This window comes from Crocodylus siamensis, chromosome 15 (genome assembly GCF_052110815.1).
Source record: "Crocodylus siamensis isolate JL-2025a chromosome 15, ASM5211081v1, whole genome shotgun sequence".
NCBI classification, from domain to species: domain Eukaryota; kingdom Metazoa; phylum Chordata; order Crocodylia; family Crocodylidae; genus Crocodylus; species Crocodylus siamensis.
Genome location: NC_143409.1, coordinates 47,539,886 through 47,560,252, shown reverse-complemented (window position 1 = coordinate 47,560,252; position 20,367 = coordinate 47,539,886). Strand labels below are relative to the sequence as shown.

Here is a 20,367-nt window from a genome sequence, read left to right as displayed (position 1 = left end):
ACAGTCCCACCAGACTGACATGGGAACTTGCCAGGGAAGGCGATCAGTTTTGTTAATGAGGAATGAAATGTCTTAACGAAACCTGTTGGCTCCACAACATTTATGACATGGAAATGAGATGTGAAATAAATCAATCAATCACCAAACAAAAGATACTTTGATATTTATTAGCAATACCTTTATTGACTGTAATAGTGAGTCCAATTAATCACTTGGGAGTGATTGTTCAATAATTACAATGAGGGAAAAGGGCCAAAATTTGCACAAGTCATTTTTTAAGAGCGGCAGCAGCTCCACTTCTCAGGAGCACAGGCCCTGAACAAGGAGCGCTGCAATGAACAAGCAGAAGATATGTTTATATTTACCAGCAACAGCTTTATTGACTGCAATCATGAGGACAATGAATCACTTGGGAGTGATTTTTCAATTATAAGAATGAGGGAAAAGGGGCAATATCTGCAGAAATCACTTTTTAAGCAGCAGCAGCAGCTCCACTTCTCAGGACCGCAGGCTCTGAACAAGGAGTGCTGCAATGAACACCAGGGCCAGGTACAACTGCATTTCCCAACACAACTGGCCCCGGGTTTTGGAGCCTCCTCTTCGCTGCCTCTCACCCGACCCCCCGCAGCTGCACCCGTCAGTGCCGGACCCCACAGGCCCCCGAGGGCCCCTCGGTCATGCAGGAAATGACCCACGGGCCAGAGACGGACCGTCCAGCTCAGCCACGTCCTGCTCTCCGTGGTCGGGGGATGAAGAAACCCAACCTGCGCGTCCAGGGTCAGGGACACGGCCCCGCTGATCGTCTGCAGGGAGAGGAGTCCTCCAGGGTCACAGATATGAGCACGACTGAGGCCAGAGGGGCAACTAACAGGTCCTGTCTTGTATGTTTCCTTTCCCTCTCACTGGCGTTGTCTGAGATTGATTTCACCGTCCCCCAACAGGAACCAGGGCCGGATCCTGCCCCCCGTGAATGAGGCCGGCGGGAAGGTGAAGATCGGGGCCCCGGTGTCAGCATTGAGAAACGACACCCGCCCCAATGTGCAGTCCAGACAGACCCCGACCCTGCTGGGCGCCCGGTGCAGGGACAGGGGGGTGGGATCAGGGGCAGTGAGAGCTGCGTACTGACCACTCCGGCACCGCACACCCCAGACCCCCTCATTGGGGCTAAATCTGATCCATCCCTTCCTCATCACGGACTCTCTGGCCACCCCCACGCCCCACCTCCCCTCCCCCACCTCCACCTCCCACCAGTGTCTCCCTGAGGTGAATCCCTCACGGCCCAGCACACAGCACTCAGAGTCATATCTCTCAGGATTGTGGGGCAGATCCTGCGGTGTGTCTGTCCATCTCACACTCTTCCCATGGTCAGACAGGACGAGCTCGGGATGAGCCGTGTCTGGATCCAGAATCACCTCCTCTGCGGGGAAAGGAGATACAGGAGCGTGAGGAGCAGAGCTCATCCCGAGGACAGGGGGTGATCGAGGCAGGGGCAGCTTTGGCTGCAGCTGGAGGTGAATCCGGGATTGACCCGAGCAGGAAGGAGCCCGGAGACCTCAGCAAAGGGCAGGGCCGATTCCCCCCAGCAGGAAGAGACGGGCCAGGGACAGAAACGCACCGGCTGGGCCAGGGCTGGGACACGGCATCGTTCCCCTCCTGCACCTGCCGGTCACAGGCAGCGATGAGAGACCCTGGGGCTGAGGAGAGCCCAGCAGAGGGTGTGAAGGGGAGAGCACGGATACAGTTCATCTCCCTATGCACTGTCCACTGCCTGTCTTCAATCCCACTCTCGGGGAGACTACAGCGAGGAAAATGAGGGAGCTCTGCATGCAGCTGGTGGCAGTGACACTGAGCTGAACAGCTGAGCGGGTAGAAAGGAGCTCGGGCAGGGGGCCAGCTTCCCAGCACAATGTGCCACCTCCAGCTCTGCCACCCCAGCATCTGCATCCCTCAGCTGCCTGCTAGTTGGACAGCCTTGCTGTTATACAAACATACTTTCTAGAAGTGAAATATATTGCTGGGACGAAGGGCGGTGATTGATTACATGACACCTGGCCCCAGATATTGTACAACTGATGATGCTTTGATAGGTGCATGCCCGTATCGGAAGCAAGAGCTTGTGCTTTCTCCCTTACTTGCATGTTCTGTGTCAGTATTGCAGGAGGATGGAAGTACTAAAATAATGACTCATGGCCACAGGAGAAACTGCATTGTGAGATCTTTGCCACCCCAAAGCAATGAATTCTGACAGGTGAAATTCAACCGTGTTTTGAAGATGTCCGTGAGGTTTTCTGACACTTGCATAGTTTCATGTCCTTAATGTGAAGAGCACGAGGTTGGGCTTTCCCTCTTTCTTATGTATTATGTGTCTGTGTTTCATTAGTATGTAACTACTATAAAGAATGGCTGATGGGAAAAAGGGAAACTGCACCGTTAGATCTCTTCCACCCCAAATCTCCGTATTTCTATTTCTTGTCACATCTTCATATCACCCTTTCCGATGAATTTTCTCAGCTTTAGTCATGTCCTTCTTAATTACATATTAAAAGCATCCCCAGTAATGAATTTCACAAACACTCGTATGGGAACACAACATCTTACAAAAAATCGACCTTTTGGAACAAGGGTCATGACACTCACCAATTTCTGCATTCTTGTTCTCTAAAAAAAAAAAACCAAATAGAAATCATTATTAAAGGCCTATATTATTACAGCACATGTAACAGAATACATAAGGCTTGTGCTGCTTCACCTTCACTTGCAATGGCTTGTGCAAGCTACGCAAGTCCACCAGCACACATTGCCATTGCACTTGGCTGTGCTGGCGGCTTGGTGTGTGGTCGAGTGCCTGCCTGCCAGCCTTTATTTGGCTGTAGTACAATCTTATCCTTCTGATCTTGGATTTATTAGAATACAGTTAATTGCTAACTACACTATATTCATTCCCCAGGCATATACCTTTTATTTTGAAGAGATATATGCTCAGAATTATAAAAAATTAAGAAACCCATCCGGTTTACTGAATTAATGAAACAAAATACTCTGTAGTGTTTAACTACCCACATGAGATTAGAGTTGTGTGGCAACAGGCAGATACCTGTTTCCAGTACTGAAGATCCTAGATGTTTTACCAAAATGACAGTTGCACCCTCCCTTAATGGTACACATGTGGGGAGGTTAGGGGCAGGTAAGATAAAGGTGAAAATGTCTATCTGATGAAAAGGCAGTTGTGAGGAGTGGGGGAGACTAGTCGGAAGAACTGTTCGGTGCAGGGGGCCCTTGGGTGGGCACCAGAGAGCAGACAGCATCTAGAGGGGTATTGTGGGGAGGGGGCAGGCAAGGCCTCTGGGAAGTCTGGGAGACTATGCGGGAAAGCAGGTCCACAGAGGGATCTACAAGATGCTAACAAAAAGCGTGGTCCAGGCAGGAGAAGGGTTGGGTGGGAGGCAGTGTCCTCTGGGCAGATCTGAGAGATTTAAAGAAGGAGTGACTTCCATAAAGTGGTTTGGGCAGCAAATTTTGTCTTCAGCTTGGGGATCAGAGGGTTCACAGGGCAAACAGGGTCTGCGGGAAGAGGTTTAAATGGCTCCAGGAGGGTTTGGAAGAATCAGGGTCAGGTGGAGAGTTTGGGGAGGCTTGGGATGTTTGGGTGCTCTCTGCTTCTCTGACACCAAGGATGATTTTGGCCCCTTCTTCCTCACACCCCAAGGAAACCAGCCCGTGCAACGCACTGAGCCAACCCCACTTCCCCCCTGCTCATCCTGACTTGCTTCCTTAGCTCCTGGCACGAGTGAACACCTTTAAAACTACAATGAGAATTGTCTGGTGGGACTGGGGATTTGGTCAAGTCGGTGGGGGTTGGTTTTTGCACAGGCGGGTTTGTCTATTTAGGGCTGGCGTGAGGGCCCAAGGGGCTAATAATAGCCTGGTGCCAGGGGTCGAGTAACAGAGGCACAGCCCGGGTCCTGGGGCTGGTTTTGCCAGCTCTGTGACTCTGCTGGGAACCATGGAGCAGGCCAGTTAGGTCACTGCTGTGGGACCCGATCTAGACTCGATTGCCTCAGAGGTGCACTAATGTTAGCTGGGGTTGGCCATTTTTAGACCAATCTAATCTTCCTGAACCTCTGTACACTTCGCACTTAGATAGACTGAAATAGGGCTATAAGTGGAAGGTCTGCACATGGGCAAGCTCAGCTAGATCTGGTGCCCGTTCTTTAACATGCTCTAGCAATCCCTTAACCTCCCTGAATGTCTATATGTGCCCTAAAAAGTGCCACATCCAGGGAGAACCTGCCATGCCAGGAAAGTCATTCAAGGCCATAAAAATCTCAACATTGCGTCGTGGAATGACGTCTACTTTTCATAGTTGATACTGCACTCCCTGGCTGCGTCTACACATTCATTAGTGCCATGTAGTTACTGCCCATTTACTTTAGTAAATGTGCAAACAGGAGCTAAACCAAAGCCAAAACTGTCATTAGTGCAGAGTAGCGTGGGCGCACGGGTGATACTAGCTTGCAGAGGAGTAACTCTACTGCGCATTATTATAATAGGATGGTGATTACCATGATATGCTAAGGGACCACAGAATCGGTTTTCTGTGCATGAAGTGTTTCATGAGTGGGGCTTTCCAGTGTGTGTCATCTGCACGCGGAGTATGGGGGAGACTACAGCCAGGAAAATGGGGGAGCTCTGCATGCAGCTGGGGGCAGTGACACTGAGCTGAACAGCTGAGCGGGTGGAAGAGAGTTTGGGCAGGGGGCGAGCTTCCCAGCACAGTGTGCCACCTCCAACTCTGCCACCCTGGGATCTGTATCCCTCAGCTGCCCGCAAGTTGGACAGCCTTGTTGTTATACGAGCCTAGTTTCTAGAAGTGAAATATATTGCTGGGACAAAGGGCGGTGATTGATTACATGACACCTGGCCCCAGATACTGTACAACTGATGATGCTTTGATAGGTGCATGCCCGTATCGGAAGAGCAAGACCTTGTGCTTTCTCCCTTACTTGCATGTTCTGTGTCAGTATTGCAGGAGGATGGAAGTACTAAAATAATGACACAGGGCCATAGGAGAAACTGCACCTTGACATCTTTTCCACCCCAAAGCTCTCTAGTTCTTTTTCTTGTTACATCTTCATATCACCCTTCCCGACGAATTTTATCAGCTTTAGTCATGTTCTTCTTAATTACATATTAAGAGCATCCTCAGTCATGAATTTAACAATTGCTCATATGGGAACCCAACTCCTTTAAAAAAATCGACCTTTTGGAACAAGGGTCATGACACTCACCAATTTCTGCAGTCTTGTTCTCTAAACAAATAAAAACAAAGAAAATCGTTATTAAAGGCCTATTTTGTTACAGCACATGTAACAGAATACATAAGGCTTGTGCTGCTGCATTTTCACTTGCAATGGCTTGTGGAAGCTACGCAAGTCCGCCAGCACACGTTGCCATTGCATTTTGCTCTGCTGGCGGCTTGGTGTGCGGTCGAGTGTCTGCCTGCCAGCCTTTATTTGGCTGTGGTACAATCTCATCCTTCTGATATTGGATTTATTAGAATAGAGTTACTTACTGACAACACTATATTAATTCCCCAGGCATTTATCTTTTATTTTGAAGAGATATATAGTCAGGATTATAAAAAATTAACAAATCCATGAGGTTTACTGAATAAATAAAACAAAATATTCTGTAGTGTTTAACCACCCACGTGAGATGAGAGTTGTGTGTCAAAAGGCAGATACCTGTTTCCAGGACTGAAGATCCTAGATGTTTTACCAAAATGACCGCTGCACCCTCCCTTAATGCTACAAATACATATGTGGGGAGGTTAGGGGCAGGTAAGATCAAGGTGAAAATGTCTATCTGATGAAAAGGCAGTTGTAGGGGTGGGGGAGACTAGTGGGAAGAACTGTTGGGTGCAGGGGGCCCTTGGGTGGGCACCAGGGAGCAGACAGCATGTTGAGGGGTATTGTGGGGCGGGGGCAGGCAGGGTCCGTGGGAGGTCTGGGAGAGTATGCGGGACAGCAGGTCCACAGAGGGGTATACAAGATGGTAACAAAAAGCACGGTCCAGGCAGGAGAAGGGGGAGGGGGGGCAGGGTCCTCTGGGCAGATATGAGAAATTAAAAGGAGGAGTGACTTGTGTAGAGTGGATTGGGGAGTAAATTTGGTCTTCAGCTTGGGGATCAGAGGATTCACGGGGCAAACAGGGTCTGCGGGAAGAGGTCTGAATGGCTCCAGGAGGGTTTGGAAGAATCAGGGTCAGGTGGAGAGTTTGGGGAGTCTTGGGATGTTTGGGTGCTCTCTGCTTCTCTGACACCAAGGATGATTTTGGCCCCTTCTTCCTCACACCCCAAGGAAACCAGTCCGTGCCCCGCACTGAGCCAACCCCACTTCCCCCCTGCTCATCCTGACTTGCTTCCTTAGCTCCTGGCAGAAGTGAACACCTTTAAAACCACAATCAGAAGTGTCTGGTGGGACTGGGAATTTGGTCAGCTCAGTGGGGGTTGGTTTCTGCACAGGCGGGTTTGTCTATTTAGGGCTGGCGTGAGGGCCCAAGGGGCTAAAAATACCCTGGTGCCAGAGGCTGAGGAACCAAAGCGCAGCCCGGGGCCTGGGGCTGCTTTTGCCAGCCCTGTGACTCTGCCGGGAACCGTAGAGCAGGTCAGTTAGGTCACTGTTGTGGGACCCGATCTAGACTCGACTGCCTCAGAGATACACTAATGTTAGCTGGGGTTGGCCATTTTTAGACCAATCTAATCTTCCTGAACCTCTGTACACTTCGCACTTAGATAGACTGAAATAGGGCTGTAAGTGGAAGGTCTGCACATGGGCAAGCTCAGCTAGATCTGGTGCCCGCTCTTTAACATGCTGTAGCCTCCCTTAACCTCCCCAAACGTCTATATGTGCCCTAAAAGTGCCACATCCAGGGAGACCCTGCCATGCCAGGAAAGTCATTCAAGGCCATAAAAATCTCAGCATTACGTCTCAAGTGGAATGTCGTCTACTTTTCATAGTTGATATTGCACCCCCTGGCTGCGTCTACACATTCATTAGTGCCATGTAGTTACTGCTTATTTACTCTAGTAAATGTCCAAACAGGAGCTAAACCAAAGCCGAAACTGTCACTAGTGCAGCGTAGCGCAGGCGCACGGGTGATACTAGCTTGTAGAGGAATAATTCTACTGCGCATTATTGCAATAGCATGGCGATTACAATGATACACTAAGGGACCATAGAATCGGTCTTGTGTGTGTTAAGTGTTTCATGAGAGGGGCTTTTCAGTGTGTGTCATCTGCACGCGGAGTATGGGGGAGACTACAGCCAGGAAAATGGGGGAGCTCTGCATGCAGCTGGGGGCAGTGACACTGAGCTGAACAGCTGAGCGGGTGGAAGGGAGCTTGGGCAGGGGGCGAGCTTCCCAGCACAGTGTGCCACCTCCAACTCTGCCACCCCGGCATCTGTATCCCTCAGCTGCCTGCAAGTTGGACAGCCTTGTTGTTATACGAGCCTGGTTTCTAGAAGTGAAATATATTGCTGGGACAAAGGGCGGTGATTGATTACATGATACCTGGCCCCAGATATTGTACAACTGATGATGCTTTGATAGGTGCATGCCCGTATCGGAAGAACAAGAGCTTGTGCTTTCTCCCTTACTTGCATATTCTGTGTCAGTATTGCAGGAGGATGGAAGTACTGAAATACTGACTCATGGCCATAGGAGAAACTGCATTGTGAGATCTTTGCCACCTCAAAGCTCTTTTTATTGATGGATTATCACATCTTCATGCCATCCTTTCCTGTGCATTTTCTCAGGTTTAGTTACAACATTTTTAACTACATTGGAAAAACCACCTGGAAAAGAATGTCAAGCAAGTAGGAAATCCCTCCTTTTACAAGAAGAAAAAAACCCTACCTTTTGGAAGAAGAAAGATAGCACTTACCAATTTCGGATTTCTGTTTCACTAAACAAAATCAAATATACATGATTACTAACAAGATAATCTGTTACAGCAAATAAAGCAATGAATTCTTACAGGTGAAATTCACCGGTGTTTTGAGGATGTGCGTGAGGTTTTCTGACACTTTCACAGTTTCATGTCCTTAATATGAGTTGCACGAGGTTGTGCTTTCTCTGTTCTTAGGTATTATGTGTCTGTGTTTCATTAGTATGTAACTACTGTAAAGAATGGCTGATGGGAAAAAGGGAAACTGCACCGTGACATCTCTTCCACCCCAAAGCCCTCTATTTCCATTTCTTGTTACATCTTCATATCACCCTTCCCGACCAATTTTCTCAGCTTTAGTCACGTCTTTCTTAATTACATATTAAGAGCATATTTGGCTGTAGTACAATCTTATCCTTCTGATATTGGATTTATTAGAATACAGTTACTTACTAACTACTCTATATTCATTTCCCAGGCATTAACTTTTTATTCTAAAATGATATATGATCAGGACTATGAAAATTAACAGACCCATCAGGTTTACTGAATGAATGAATCAAAAGATTTTGTAGTGTTTAACCACCCACGTGAAATGAGAGTTGTGTGTCAAAAGGCAGATTCCTTGTTTCCAGGACTGAAGATCCTTGATGTTTTACCAAAATGACCGCTGCACCCTCCCTTAATGGTGCAAATACACATGCGGGGAGGTTAGGGGCAGGTAAGATCAAGGTGAAAATGTGTATCTGATGAAAAGGCAGTTGTCGGGGTGGGGGAGACTAGTGAGAAGAACTTTTGGGGTCGTAGGAAAGAGGGCTTTAGTAAATGTCCAAACAGGAGCTAAACCAAAGCCAAAACTGTCACTAGTGCAGAGTAGCGTGGGCACACAGGTGATACTAGCTTGTAGAAGACTAATTCTACTGCACATTACTGTAATAGCATGGTGATTACCATGATACAGAGAGGGACCGTAGAACGGGTCTTGTGTGCATTAAGTGTTTCATGAGGGGGGCTTTCCAGCATGTGTCATCTGCATGGGGAGTATGGGGGAGACTACAGCGAGGAAAATGAGGGAGCTCTGCATGCAGCTGGTGGCAGTGACACTGAGCTGAACAGCTGAGCGGGTAGAAAGGAGCTCGGGCAGGGGGCCAGCTTCCCAGCACAATGTGCCACCTCCAGCTCTGCCACCCCAGCATCTGCATCCCTCAGCTGCCTGCTAGTTGGACAGCCTTGCTGTTATACAAACATACTTTCTAGAAGTGAAATATATTGCTGGGACGAAGGGCGGTGATTGATTACATGACACCTGGCCCCAGATATTGTACAACTGATGATGCTTTGATAGGTGCATGCCCGTATCGGAAGCAAGAGCTTGTGCTTTCTCCCTTACTTGCATGTTCTGTGTCAGTATTGCAGGAGGATGGAAGTACTAAAATAATGACTCATGGCCACAGGAGAAACTGCATTGTGAGATCTTTGCCACCCCAAAGCAATGAATTCTGACAGGTGAAATTCAACCGTGTTTTGAAGATGTCCGTGAGGTTTTCTGACACTTGCATAGTTTCATGTCCTTAATGTGAAGAGCACGAGGTTGGGCTTTCCCTCTTTCTTATGTATTATGTGTCTGTGTTTCATTAGTATGTAACTACTATAAAGAATGGCTGATGGGAAAAAGGGAAACTGCACCGTTAGATCTCTTCCACCCCAAATCTCCGTATTTCTATTTCTTGTCACATCTTCATATCACCCTTTCCGATGAATTTTCTCAGCTTTAGTCATGTCCTTCTTAATTACATATTAAAAGCATCCCCAGTAATGAATTTCACAAACACTCGTATGGGAACACAACATCTTACAAAAAATCGACCTTTTGGAACAAGGGTCATGACACTCACCAATTTCTGCATTCTTGTTCTCTAAAAAAAAAAAACCAAATAGAAATCATTATTAAAGGCCTATATTATTACAGCACATGTAACAGAATACATAAGGCTTGTGCTGCTTCACCTTCACTTGCAATGGCTTGTGCAAGCTACGCAAGTCCACCAGCACACATTGCCATTGCACTTGGCTGTGCTGGCGGCTTGGTGTGTGGTCGAGTGCCTGCCTGCCAGCCTTTATTTGGCTGTAGTACAATCTTATCCTTCTGATCTTGGATTTATTAGAATACAGTTAATTGCTAACTACACTATATTCATTCCCCAGGCATATACCTTTTATTTTGAAGAGATATATGCTCAGAATTATAAAAAATTAAGAAACCCATCCGGTTTACTGAATTAATGAAACAAAATACTCTGTAGTGTTTAACTACCCACATGAGATTAGAGTTGTGTGGCAACAGGCAGATACCTGTTTCCAGTACTGAAGATCCTAGATGTTTTACCAAAATGACAGTTGCACCCTCCCTTAATGGTACACATGTGGGGAGGTTAGGGGCAGGTAAGATAAAGGTGAAAATGTCTATCTGATGAAAAGGCAGTTGTGAGGAGTGGGGGAGACTAGTCGGAAGAACTGTTCGGTGCAGGGGGCCCTTGGGTGGGCACCAGAGAGCAGACAGCATCTAGAGGGGTATTGTGGGGAGGGGGCAGGCAAGGCCTCTGGGAAGTCTGGGAGACTATGCGGGAAAGCAGGTCCACAGAGGGATCTACAAGATGCTAACAAAAAGCGTGGTCCAGGCAGGAGAAGGGTTGGGTGGGAGGCAGTGTCCTCTGGGCAGATCTGAGAGATTTAAAGAAGGAGTGACTTCCATAAAGTGGTTTGGGCAGCAAATTTTGTCTTCAGCTTGGGGATCAGAGGGTTCACAGGGCAAACAGGGTCTGCGGGAAGAGGTTTAAATGGCTCCAGGAGGGTTTGGAAGAATCAGGGTCAGGTGGAGAGTTTGGGGAGGCTTGGGATGTTTGGGTGCTCTCTGCTTCTCTGACACCAAGGATGATTTTGGCCCCTTCTTCCTCACACCCCAAGGAAACCAGCCCGTGCAACGCACTGAGCCAACCCCACTTCCCCCCTGCTCATCCTGACTTGCTTCCTTAGCTCCTGGCACGAGTGAACACCTTTAAAACTACAATGAGAATTGTCTGGTGGGACTGGGGATTTGGTCAAGTCGGTGGGGGTTGGTTTTTGCACAGGCGGGTTTGTCTATTTAGGGCTGGCGTGAGGGCCCAAGGGGCTAATAATAGCCTGGTGCCAGGGGTCGAGTAACAGAGGCACAGCCCGGGTCCTGGGGCTGGTTTTGCCAGCTCTGTGACTCTGCTGGGAACCATGGAGCAGGCCAGTTAGGTCACTGCTGTGGGACCCGATCTAGACTCGATTGCCTCAGAGGTGCACTAATGTTAGCTGGGGTTGGCCATTTTTAGACCAATCTAATCTTCCTGAACCTCTGTACACTTCGCACTTAGATAGACTGAAATAGGGCTATAAGTGGAAGGTCTGCACATGGGCAAGCTCAGCTAGATCTGGTGCCCGTTCTTTAACATGCTCTAGCAATCCCTTAACCTCCCTGAATGTCTATATGTGCCCTAAAAAGTGCCACATCCAGGGAGAACCTGCCATGCCAGGAAAGTCATTCAAGGCCATAAAAATCTCAACATTGCGTCGTGGAATGACGTCTACTTTTCATAGTTGATACTGCACTCCCTGGCTGCGTCTACACATTCATTAGTGCCATGTAGTTACTGCCCATTTACTTTAGTAAATGTGCAAACAGGAGCTAAACCAAAGCCAAAACTGTCATTAGTGCAGAGTAGCGTGGGCGCACGGGTGATACTAGCTTGCAGAGGAGTAACTCTACTGCGCATTATTATAATAGGATGGTGATTACCATGATATGCTAAGGGACCACAGAATCGGTTTTCTGTGCATGAAGTGTTTCATGAGTGGGGCTTTCCAGTGTGTGTCATCTGCACGCGGAGTATGGGGGAGACTACAGCCAGGAAAATGGGGGAGCTCTGCATGCAGCTGGGGGCAGTGACACTGAGCTGAACAGCTGAGCGGGTGGAAGAGAGTTTGGGCAGGGGGCGAGCTTCCCAGCACAGTGTGCCACCTCCAACTCTGCCACCCTGGGATCTGTATCCCTCAGCTGCCCGCAAGTTGGACAGCCTTGTTGTTATACGAGCCTAGTTTCTAGAAGTGAAATATATTGCTGGGACAAAGGGCGGTGATTGATTACATGACACCTGGCCCCAGATACTGTACAACTGATGATGCTTTGATAGGTGCATGCCCGTATCGGAAGAGCAAGACCTTGTGCTTTCTCCCTTACTTGCATGTTCTGTGTCAGTATTGCAGGAGGATGGAAGTACTAAAATAATGACACAGGGCCATAGGAGAAACTGCACCTTGACATCTTTTCCACCCCAAAGCTCTCTAGTTCTTTTTCTTGTTACATCTTCATATCACCCTTCCCGACGAATTTTATCAGCTTTAGTCATGTTCTTCTTAATTACATATTAAGAGCATCCTCAGTCATGAATTTAACAATTGCTCATATGGGAACCCAACTCCTTTAAAAAAATCGACCTTTTGGAACAAGGGTCATGACACTCACCAATTTCTGCAGTCTTGTTCTCTAAACAAATAAAAACAAAGAAAATCGTTATTAAAGGCCTATTTTGTTACAGCACATGTAACAGAATACATAAGGCTTGTGCTGCTGCATTTTCACTTGCAATGGCTTGTGGAAGCTACGCAAGTCCGCCAGCACACGTTGCCATTGCATTTTGCTCTGCTGGCGGCTTGGTGTGCGGTCGAGTGTCTGCCTGCCAGCCTTTATTTGGCTGTGGTACAATCTCATCCTTCTGATATTGGATTTATTAGAATAGAGTTACTTACTGACAACACTATATTAATTCCCCAGGCATTTATCTTTTATTTTGAAGAGATATATAGTCAGGATTATAAAAAATTAACAAATCCATGAGGTTTACTGAATAAATAAAACAAAATATTCTGTAGTGTTTAACCACCCACGTGAGATGAGAGTTGTGTGTCAAAAGGCAGATACCTGTTTCCAGGACTGAAGATCCTAGATGTTTTACCAAAATGACCGCTGCACCCTCCCTTAATGCTACAAATACATATGTGGGGAGGTTAGGGGCAGGTAAGATCAAGGTGAAAATGTCTATCTGATGAAAAGGCAGTTGTAGGGGTGGGGGAGACTAGTGGGAAGAACTGTTGGGTGCAGGGGGCCCTTGGGTGGGCACCAGGGAGCAGACAGCATGTTGAGGGGTATTGTGGGGCGGGGGCAGGCAGGGTCCGTGGGAGGTCTGGGAGAGTATGCGGGACAGCAGGTCCACAGAGGGGTATACAAGATGGTAACAAAAAGCACGGTCCAGGCAGGAGAAGGGGGAGGGGGGGCAGGGTCCTCTGGGCAGATATGAGAAATTAAAAGGAGGAGTGACTTGTGTAGAGTGGATTGGGGAGTAAATTTGGTCTTCAGCTTGGGGATCAGAGGATTCACGGGGCAAACAGGGTCTGCGGGAAGAGGTCTGAATGGCTCCAGGAGGGTTTGGAAGAATCAGGGTCAGGTGGAGAGTTTGGGGAGTCTTGGGATGTTTGGGTGCTCTCTGCTTCTCTGACACCAAGGATGATTTTGGCCCCTTCTTCCTCACACCCCAAGGAAACCAGTCCGTGCCCCGCACTGAGCCAACCCCACTTCCCCCCTGCTCATCCTGACTTGCTTCCTTAGCTCCTGGCAGAAGTGAACACCTTTAAAACCACAATCAGAAGTGTCTGGTGGGACTGGGAATTTGGTCAGCTCAGTGGGGGTTGGTTTCTGCACAGGCGGGTTTGTCTATTTAGGGCTGGCGTGAGGGCCCAAGGGGCTAAAAATACCCTGGTGCCAGAGGCTGAGGAACCAAAGCGCAGCCCGGGGCCTGGGGCTGCTTTTGCCAGCCCTGTGACTCTGCCGGGAACCGTAGAGCAGGTCAGTTAGGTCACTGTTGTGGGACCCGATCTAGACTCGACTGCCTCAGAGATACACTAATGTTAGCTGGGGTTGGCCATTTTTAGACCAATCTAATCTTCCTGAACCTCTGTACACTTCGCACTTAGATAGACTGAAATAGGGCTGTAAGTGGAAGGTCTGCACATGGGCAAGCTCAGCTAGATCTGGTGCCCGCTCTTTAACATGCTGTAGCCTCCCTTAACCTCCCCAAACGTCTATATGTGCCCTAAAAGTGCCACATCCAGGGAGACCCTGCCATGCCAGGAAAGTCATTCAAGGCCATAAAAATCTCAGCATTACGTCTCAAGTGGAATGTCGTCTACTTTTCATAGTTGATATTGCACCCCCTGGCTGCGTCTACACATTCATTAGTGCCATGTAGTTACTGCTTATTTACTCTAGTAAATGTCCAAACAGGAGCTAAACCAAAGCCGAAACTGTCACTAGTGCAGCGTAGCGCAGGCGCACGGGTGATACTAGCTTGTAGAGGAATAATTCTACTGCGCATTATTGCAATAGCATGGCGATTACAATGATACACTAAGGGACCATAGAATCGGTCTTGTGTGTGTTAAGTGTTTCATGAGAGGGGCTTTTCAGTGTGTGTCATCTGCACGCGGAGTATGGGGGAGACTACAGCCAGGAAAATGGGGGAGCTCTGCATGCAGCTGGGGGCAGTGACACTGAGCTGAACAGCTGAGCGGGTGGAAGGGAGCTTGGGCAGGGGGCGAGCTTCCCAGCACAGTGTGCCACCTCCAACTCTGCCACCCCGGCATCTGTATCCCTCAGCTGCCTGCAAGTTGGACAGCCTTGTTGTTATACGAGCCTGGTTTCTAGAAGTGAAATATATTGCTGGGACAAAGGGCGGTGATTGATTACATGATACCTGGCCCCAGATATTGTACAACTGATGATGCTTTGATAGGTGCATGCCCGTATCGGAAGAACAAGAGCTTGTGCTTTCTCCCTTACTTGCATATTCTGTGTCAGTATTGCAGGAGGATGGAAGTACTGAAATACTGACTCATGGCCATAGGAGAAACTGCATTGTGAGATCTTTGCCACCTCAAAGCTCTTTTTATTGATGGATTATCACATCTTCATGCCATCCTTTCCTGTGCATTTTCTCAGGTTTAGTTACAACATTTTTAACTACATTGGAAAAACCACCTGGAAAAGAATGTCAAGCAAGTAGGAAATCCCTCCTTTTACAAGAAGAAAAAAACCCTACCTTTTGGAAGAAGAAAGATAGCACTTACCAATTTCGGATTTCTGTTTCACTAAACAAAATCAAATATACATGATTACTAACAAGATAATCTGTTACAGCAAATAAAGCAATGAATTCTTACAGGTGAAATTCACCGGTGTTTTGAGGATGTGCGTGAGGTTTTCTGACACTTTCACAGTTTCATGTCCTTAATATGAGTTGCACGAGGTTGTGCTTTCTCTGTTCTTAGGTATTATGTGTCTGTGTTTCATTAGTATGTAACTACTGTAAAGAATGGCTGATGGGAAAAAGGGAAACTGCACCGTGACATCTCTTCCACCCCAAAGCCCTCTATTTCCATTTCTTGTTACATCTTCAAACCCTTATACATGATTACTAACAAGATAATCTGATATTGTTACAGCAAATAAAGCAATGAATTCTTACAGGTTTACTGGTGAAATTCACCCCGTGTGTGTGTTGCAGATGTGCTTGATGTTTTACCAAAATGAGGTTTTCTGACACTTATCTGATGAAAAGGCAGTTTCATGTCGTAGGAAAGAGGGCTAAATGTCCAAACAGGAGCTAAACCAAAATAGTGAGCGTGGGCACACAGGTGCACGAGGTTGTGCTTTCTCTGTTTCATCTTCCAGCATGTGTCATCTGTATTATGTGTCTGCATGCAGTTTCATGAACAGCTGAGCGGGTAGAAAGGAGCTCGGGCAGGGGGCCAGTATGTAACTGCCACCCCAGCATCTGCATCCCTCAGCTGCCTGCTAGTTGGACAGCCTTGCTGTTATACAAACATACTTTCTAGAAGTGAAATAATTGCTGGGACGAATGGCTGATGTACAACTGATGAAAAAGGGAAACTGCACCGTGATGGCCACAGGAGAAATCATTGTGAGATCTTCCACCCCAAAAAGCAGGTGAAATTCAACCGTCTATTTCCATTTCTTGACACTTACATGTCTTCATATCACGAGGTTGGGCTTTCCCTCTTTCTTATGTATTATGTGTCTGTGTTTCATTAGTATGTAACTACTATAAAGAATGGCTGATGGGAAAAAGGGAAACTGCACCGTTAGATCTCTTCCACCCCAAATCTCCGTATTTCTATTTCTTGTCACATCTTCATATCACCCTTTCCGATGAATTTTCTCAGCTTTAGTCATGTCCTTCTTAATTACATATTAAAAGCATCCCCAGTAATGAATTTCACAAACACTCGTATGGGAACACAACATCTTACAAAAAATCGACCTTTTGGAACAAGGGTCATGACACTCACCAATTTCTGCATTCTTGTTCTCTAAAAAAAAAAAACCAAATAGAAATCATTATTAAAGGCCTATATTATTACAGCACATGTAACAGAATACATAAGGCTTGTGCTGCTTCACCTTCACTTGCAATGGCTTGTGCAAGCTACGCAAGTCCACCAGCACACATTGCCATTGCACTTGGCTGTGCTGGCGGCTTGGTGTGTGGTCGAGTGCCTGCCTGCCAGCCTTTATTTGGCTGTAGTACAATCTTATCCTTCTGATCTTGGATTTATTAGAATACAGTTAATTGCTAACTACACTATATTCATTCCCCAGGCATATACCTTTTATTTTCTTGTGCTGCTGCATCTTCATTTACAATGGCTTGCGGAAGCTACGCAAGTCCGCCAGCACACGTTGCCATTGGACTTTGCTGTGCTGGCGGCTTGGTGTGTGGTCGAGTGCCTGCCTGCCAGCCTTTATTTGGCCGTAGTCAATCTTATCCTTCTGATATTGGATATATTAGAATACAGTTACTAAGTACACTATATTCATTCCCCAGGCATACACCTTTTATTTTGAAGAGATATATGGTCAGGATTATAAAAAATTAACAAACTCATCAGGGTTCCTGAATGAATGAAACAAAATATGCTGTAGTGTTTAAGTACCCACGTGAAATTAGATTTGTGTGTCAAAAGGCAGATGCCTGTTTCCAGGACTGAAGATTCTTGATGTTTTACCAAATGACCGCTGCACCCACCCTTAATGGTACATAGAGACACGTGGGGAGATTAGGGGCAAGTAAGATCAAGGTGAAAATGTCTATCTGATGAAAAGGCAGTTGTAGGGGTCGGGGAGACCAGTGGGAAGAACTGTTGGGTGCAGGGGGCCCTTGGGTGGGCACCAGGGAGCAGACAGTATCTAGAGGGGTACTGTGGGGAGGGGGCAGGCAGGGTCTGCGGGAGGTCTGGGAGAGTATGCGGGAAAGCAGGTCCACAGAGGGATATTGAAGATGGTAACAAAAAGCACAGTCCAGGCAGGAGAAGGGGAGGGAGGCAGGGTCCTCTGGGCGGATATGGGAGAGTAAAAGGTGGAGTGACATCTTTAGGTTGGATCGGGGAGGAAATTTTGTCTTCAGCTTGGGGATCAGAGGGTTCACAGGGCAAACAGGGTCTGCATGAAGGGGTTTGAATGGCTCCAGGAGGGTTTGCTAGAATCTGGGTAGCAGGTGAGGAGTTTGGGTGGGGCTGGGATGTTTGGGTGCCCTCTGCTTCTCTGAGACCAAGTGTTATTGTGGTCCCTCGTTCCTCGCACCCCCAGCAAACCAGCCTTCCCATTGAGCCAACCCTGCCCCTCTGCGTCCCTGCGCACATCCTGACTTACTTCCTCAGCTGCTGGCTAAAGGGTTCCTAAAAAAGGCAGGTACATATTCCCCCCCGAAAGAAAGGGAGAAATTACGTGTGTAGCCCCAGATTTGTGGCTCCCAGCTACCCAGAATCTGGACACCCTGAAGTTCAAGAACTATAATTTTTATTCATGGAATTTACAACTGGAAGAAAAGGATGTTGTTGGTTGGGAAAGTTGTGTGCAGATATTCTACAACTGCTGACACTTGGATAGTTTCATGTCCTTAATGTAAAGAGCAAGAGGTTGTGCTTTCTCTGGTTCTTATGTATTATGTGTCTTTGTTTCATTAGTATGTAACTACTATAATGAAAGGCTGATGGGAAAAAGGGAAACTGCACTGTGAGATCCCTTCCACTTCAAAGCTCTCTATTTCTATTGCCTGTCATTTCTTCATATCACCCTTTCCTATGAATTTTCTCAGCTTAAATCATGTCATTTTTAATTACATTTTAATAGAGTCTCAGAAAATGAAAGAAAGCAGTCACTCTCATGGGAACCCACTTTCTACAAAGTATTGTCCTTATGGAAGAAGAGGAATGAGACTTACCGATTTCTGCATTCTTTTTCTCTAAACAAGTAAAGACAAAAACAAATCACTATGAAAAGTATATTTTGTTGTAGGAGATGTAACAGAATACAATAAAATATGTGCTGCTGCATCTTCACCTGCAATGGCTTGTGTGGACTACACATTTCTGCTAGAACATATCCCAACTGCACTTCGTTGTGCTGAAAGCTTGGTGTGTGGTAGCATGCCTACCTGCCTGCCTTGGTTTGCTGCAGGAAAATCTTATCCTTATGCTCTTTGTTATGTTATAATAAAATTAATTTCTAACTAGACTATATTTCTCCAGTATTTACCTTTTATTCTGAAGAGATATATGGTCAGGATTATGAAACTGAACAACACCACCAGGATCACGCTCAGTGCCACCATCCAGGGATTCACACTTGGAAACAAGAAAGCTGAAAAACAAGGTGCCAGGGGCATGTTTTATATTGTAACTTGTGACCAATATGAAATATGTTTATTCCAGGGAAATACACGACTAGCTCCCCACTAGAATTTCCTGCGATGCAAGTGACAGTAGCAAATCTCAGCAGCATACAAAGATTAAAAACTGGATTTAATAACTAAGAGACTGACTTTGGCACTGATTTAGCTGTTAATAAGCAGCAAACATTGTCTCACAGACTTAAATCCTGTTTCACCTCATGGCTAAGCGGCAAGAAAGAAGCCACTGCAAATTTGGCACTTGTGCAGCATTTGGATTCTAGTTCTCTCTGTAATGGAAGAGGATCACCCGTTCTATAAACCTGCTAGAAACAAAACAAAATAAAACTTTCAATCCTCCTCTGTCTTTTACAGCACTGAAGAACTGCTGCATATAGTTTTATTGTGAGGAAAGTTATTGGATCTATAATTATATATATGCTCCAGTACCTATACAGACATAGTACAGTGTACTCAGAGGGAAAGTCGACAGCAACCACAATTATGTATCTACATTGTGCATAAATGTGTAAAATCACACCTATAGAGTTATGTGCCAAGTGGTCCTTCATTCAGAAAAGCCAGATGAAATGTACTGCTTTTAAAAAAAGTTCTGTTTTTCCAGTCACCTTCTTCAGGACACATAAGCAGGCACCTTTGTACCTGAACACTTGTCTAGCATCTTTCCCATGTTGGTTCAGTAAAAGATAGCACCAAAGCTCCCTGTGCTTCTCCAAGACTACCAGGACCATTATTTCTACCAGCCCTGCTAGAGCTTTTCGTTATCATAGGTGTACGTCTTCTTCAGATGGGTCCAGAAGGAATCCCAGAATGCAAACAGGGCCAGAACCACTAAAGAACAGAGGACTTAGGAACCTACAAAAGAGGTGCTGCAACACATAACTTCTAGGCTACTGGCCCATGGGGTTTGATCCAAAACTGAACCAGACTCCTAGCACCCTCAGTCCATAGGGATTTTAGCAACCACAAAATGGGATCCCAAAACTCACATGCTGAGCGGGGCACTGCAAGCAAGAGGAATTATTGAGCAGTAGCACCCAGATACTAGGACAGATGCCTGCAAGGATTCTTTGGAAGAATTAAGCCAGGCCACTACAGGAAGAGCCACAGGAGGAGAAGCCCACCTATTATATGCCAGCCCCATATGCAGAGCATTCACCAAGGAAGTGAGAGATCAAGTTTCTGTACCTACCTTGGTCTGCATTCAAACCCTCTCCTGTGACAACTCAGAACAGTTCCTAACCAGCAAGATGAAGGGCTAGATATGGAGTTTGAGCAGCAATATTACCATGTTGCAATATATTGCGGAGAAATTCAATGCATTATTTAGAAAGCACACTCCTGGAACCTTCCTTATGGAAACAATGATGTGCATGAATTTGAATTAGATTTGTAAGAAAGCATTTTTTCAGTGCAGAAAGCTTGAAGGGTAATTAAACAATTTTTATTCCCACAGAGAATAACTATTCTAATATAAGAAAAGCCTTGTCTGTGGGTCTCTCTGGCCATAATGCTCTGGGCCAACTGTGCATGCGCCGCCAAGGGGTGGACGGCAATTGCCTGCACAGCCCAGAC

The 20,367-nt window shown here is 46.6% G+C and overlaps 1 protein-coding gene across 1 annotated transcript; it reads right to left on the bottom strand.

Moving 5' to 3' along the window:
* Positions 1 to 350: 350 nt before the first annotated feature.
* LOC149852613 (butyrophilin subfamily 1 member A1-like) lies at positions 351 to 18,850 on the bottom strand. The gene is made up of 10 exons (XM_090030136.1): positions 18,639 to 18,850; positions 18,325 to 18,345; positions 16,394 to 16,414; positions 15,152 to 15,172; positions 12,495 to 12,515; positions 9,844 to 9,864; positions 7,946 to 7,966; positions 5,289 to 5,309; positions 2,638 to 2,658; positions 351 to 1,417 (listed from the first exon to the last, which is right to left on the bottom strand). Exons 1-10 carry the CDS (start codon positions 18,766 to 18,768, stop codon positions 900 to 902), a joined length of 816 nt encoding a protein of 271 aa, XP_089886262.1. The 5' UTR covers positions 18,769 to 18,850; the 3' UTR covers positions 351 to 899.
* Positions 18,851 to 20,367: the final 1,517 nt, after the last annotated feature.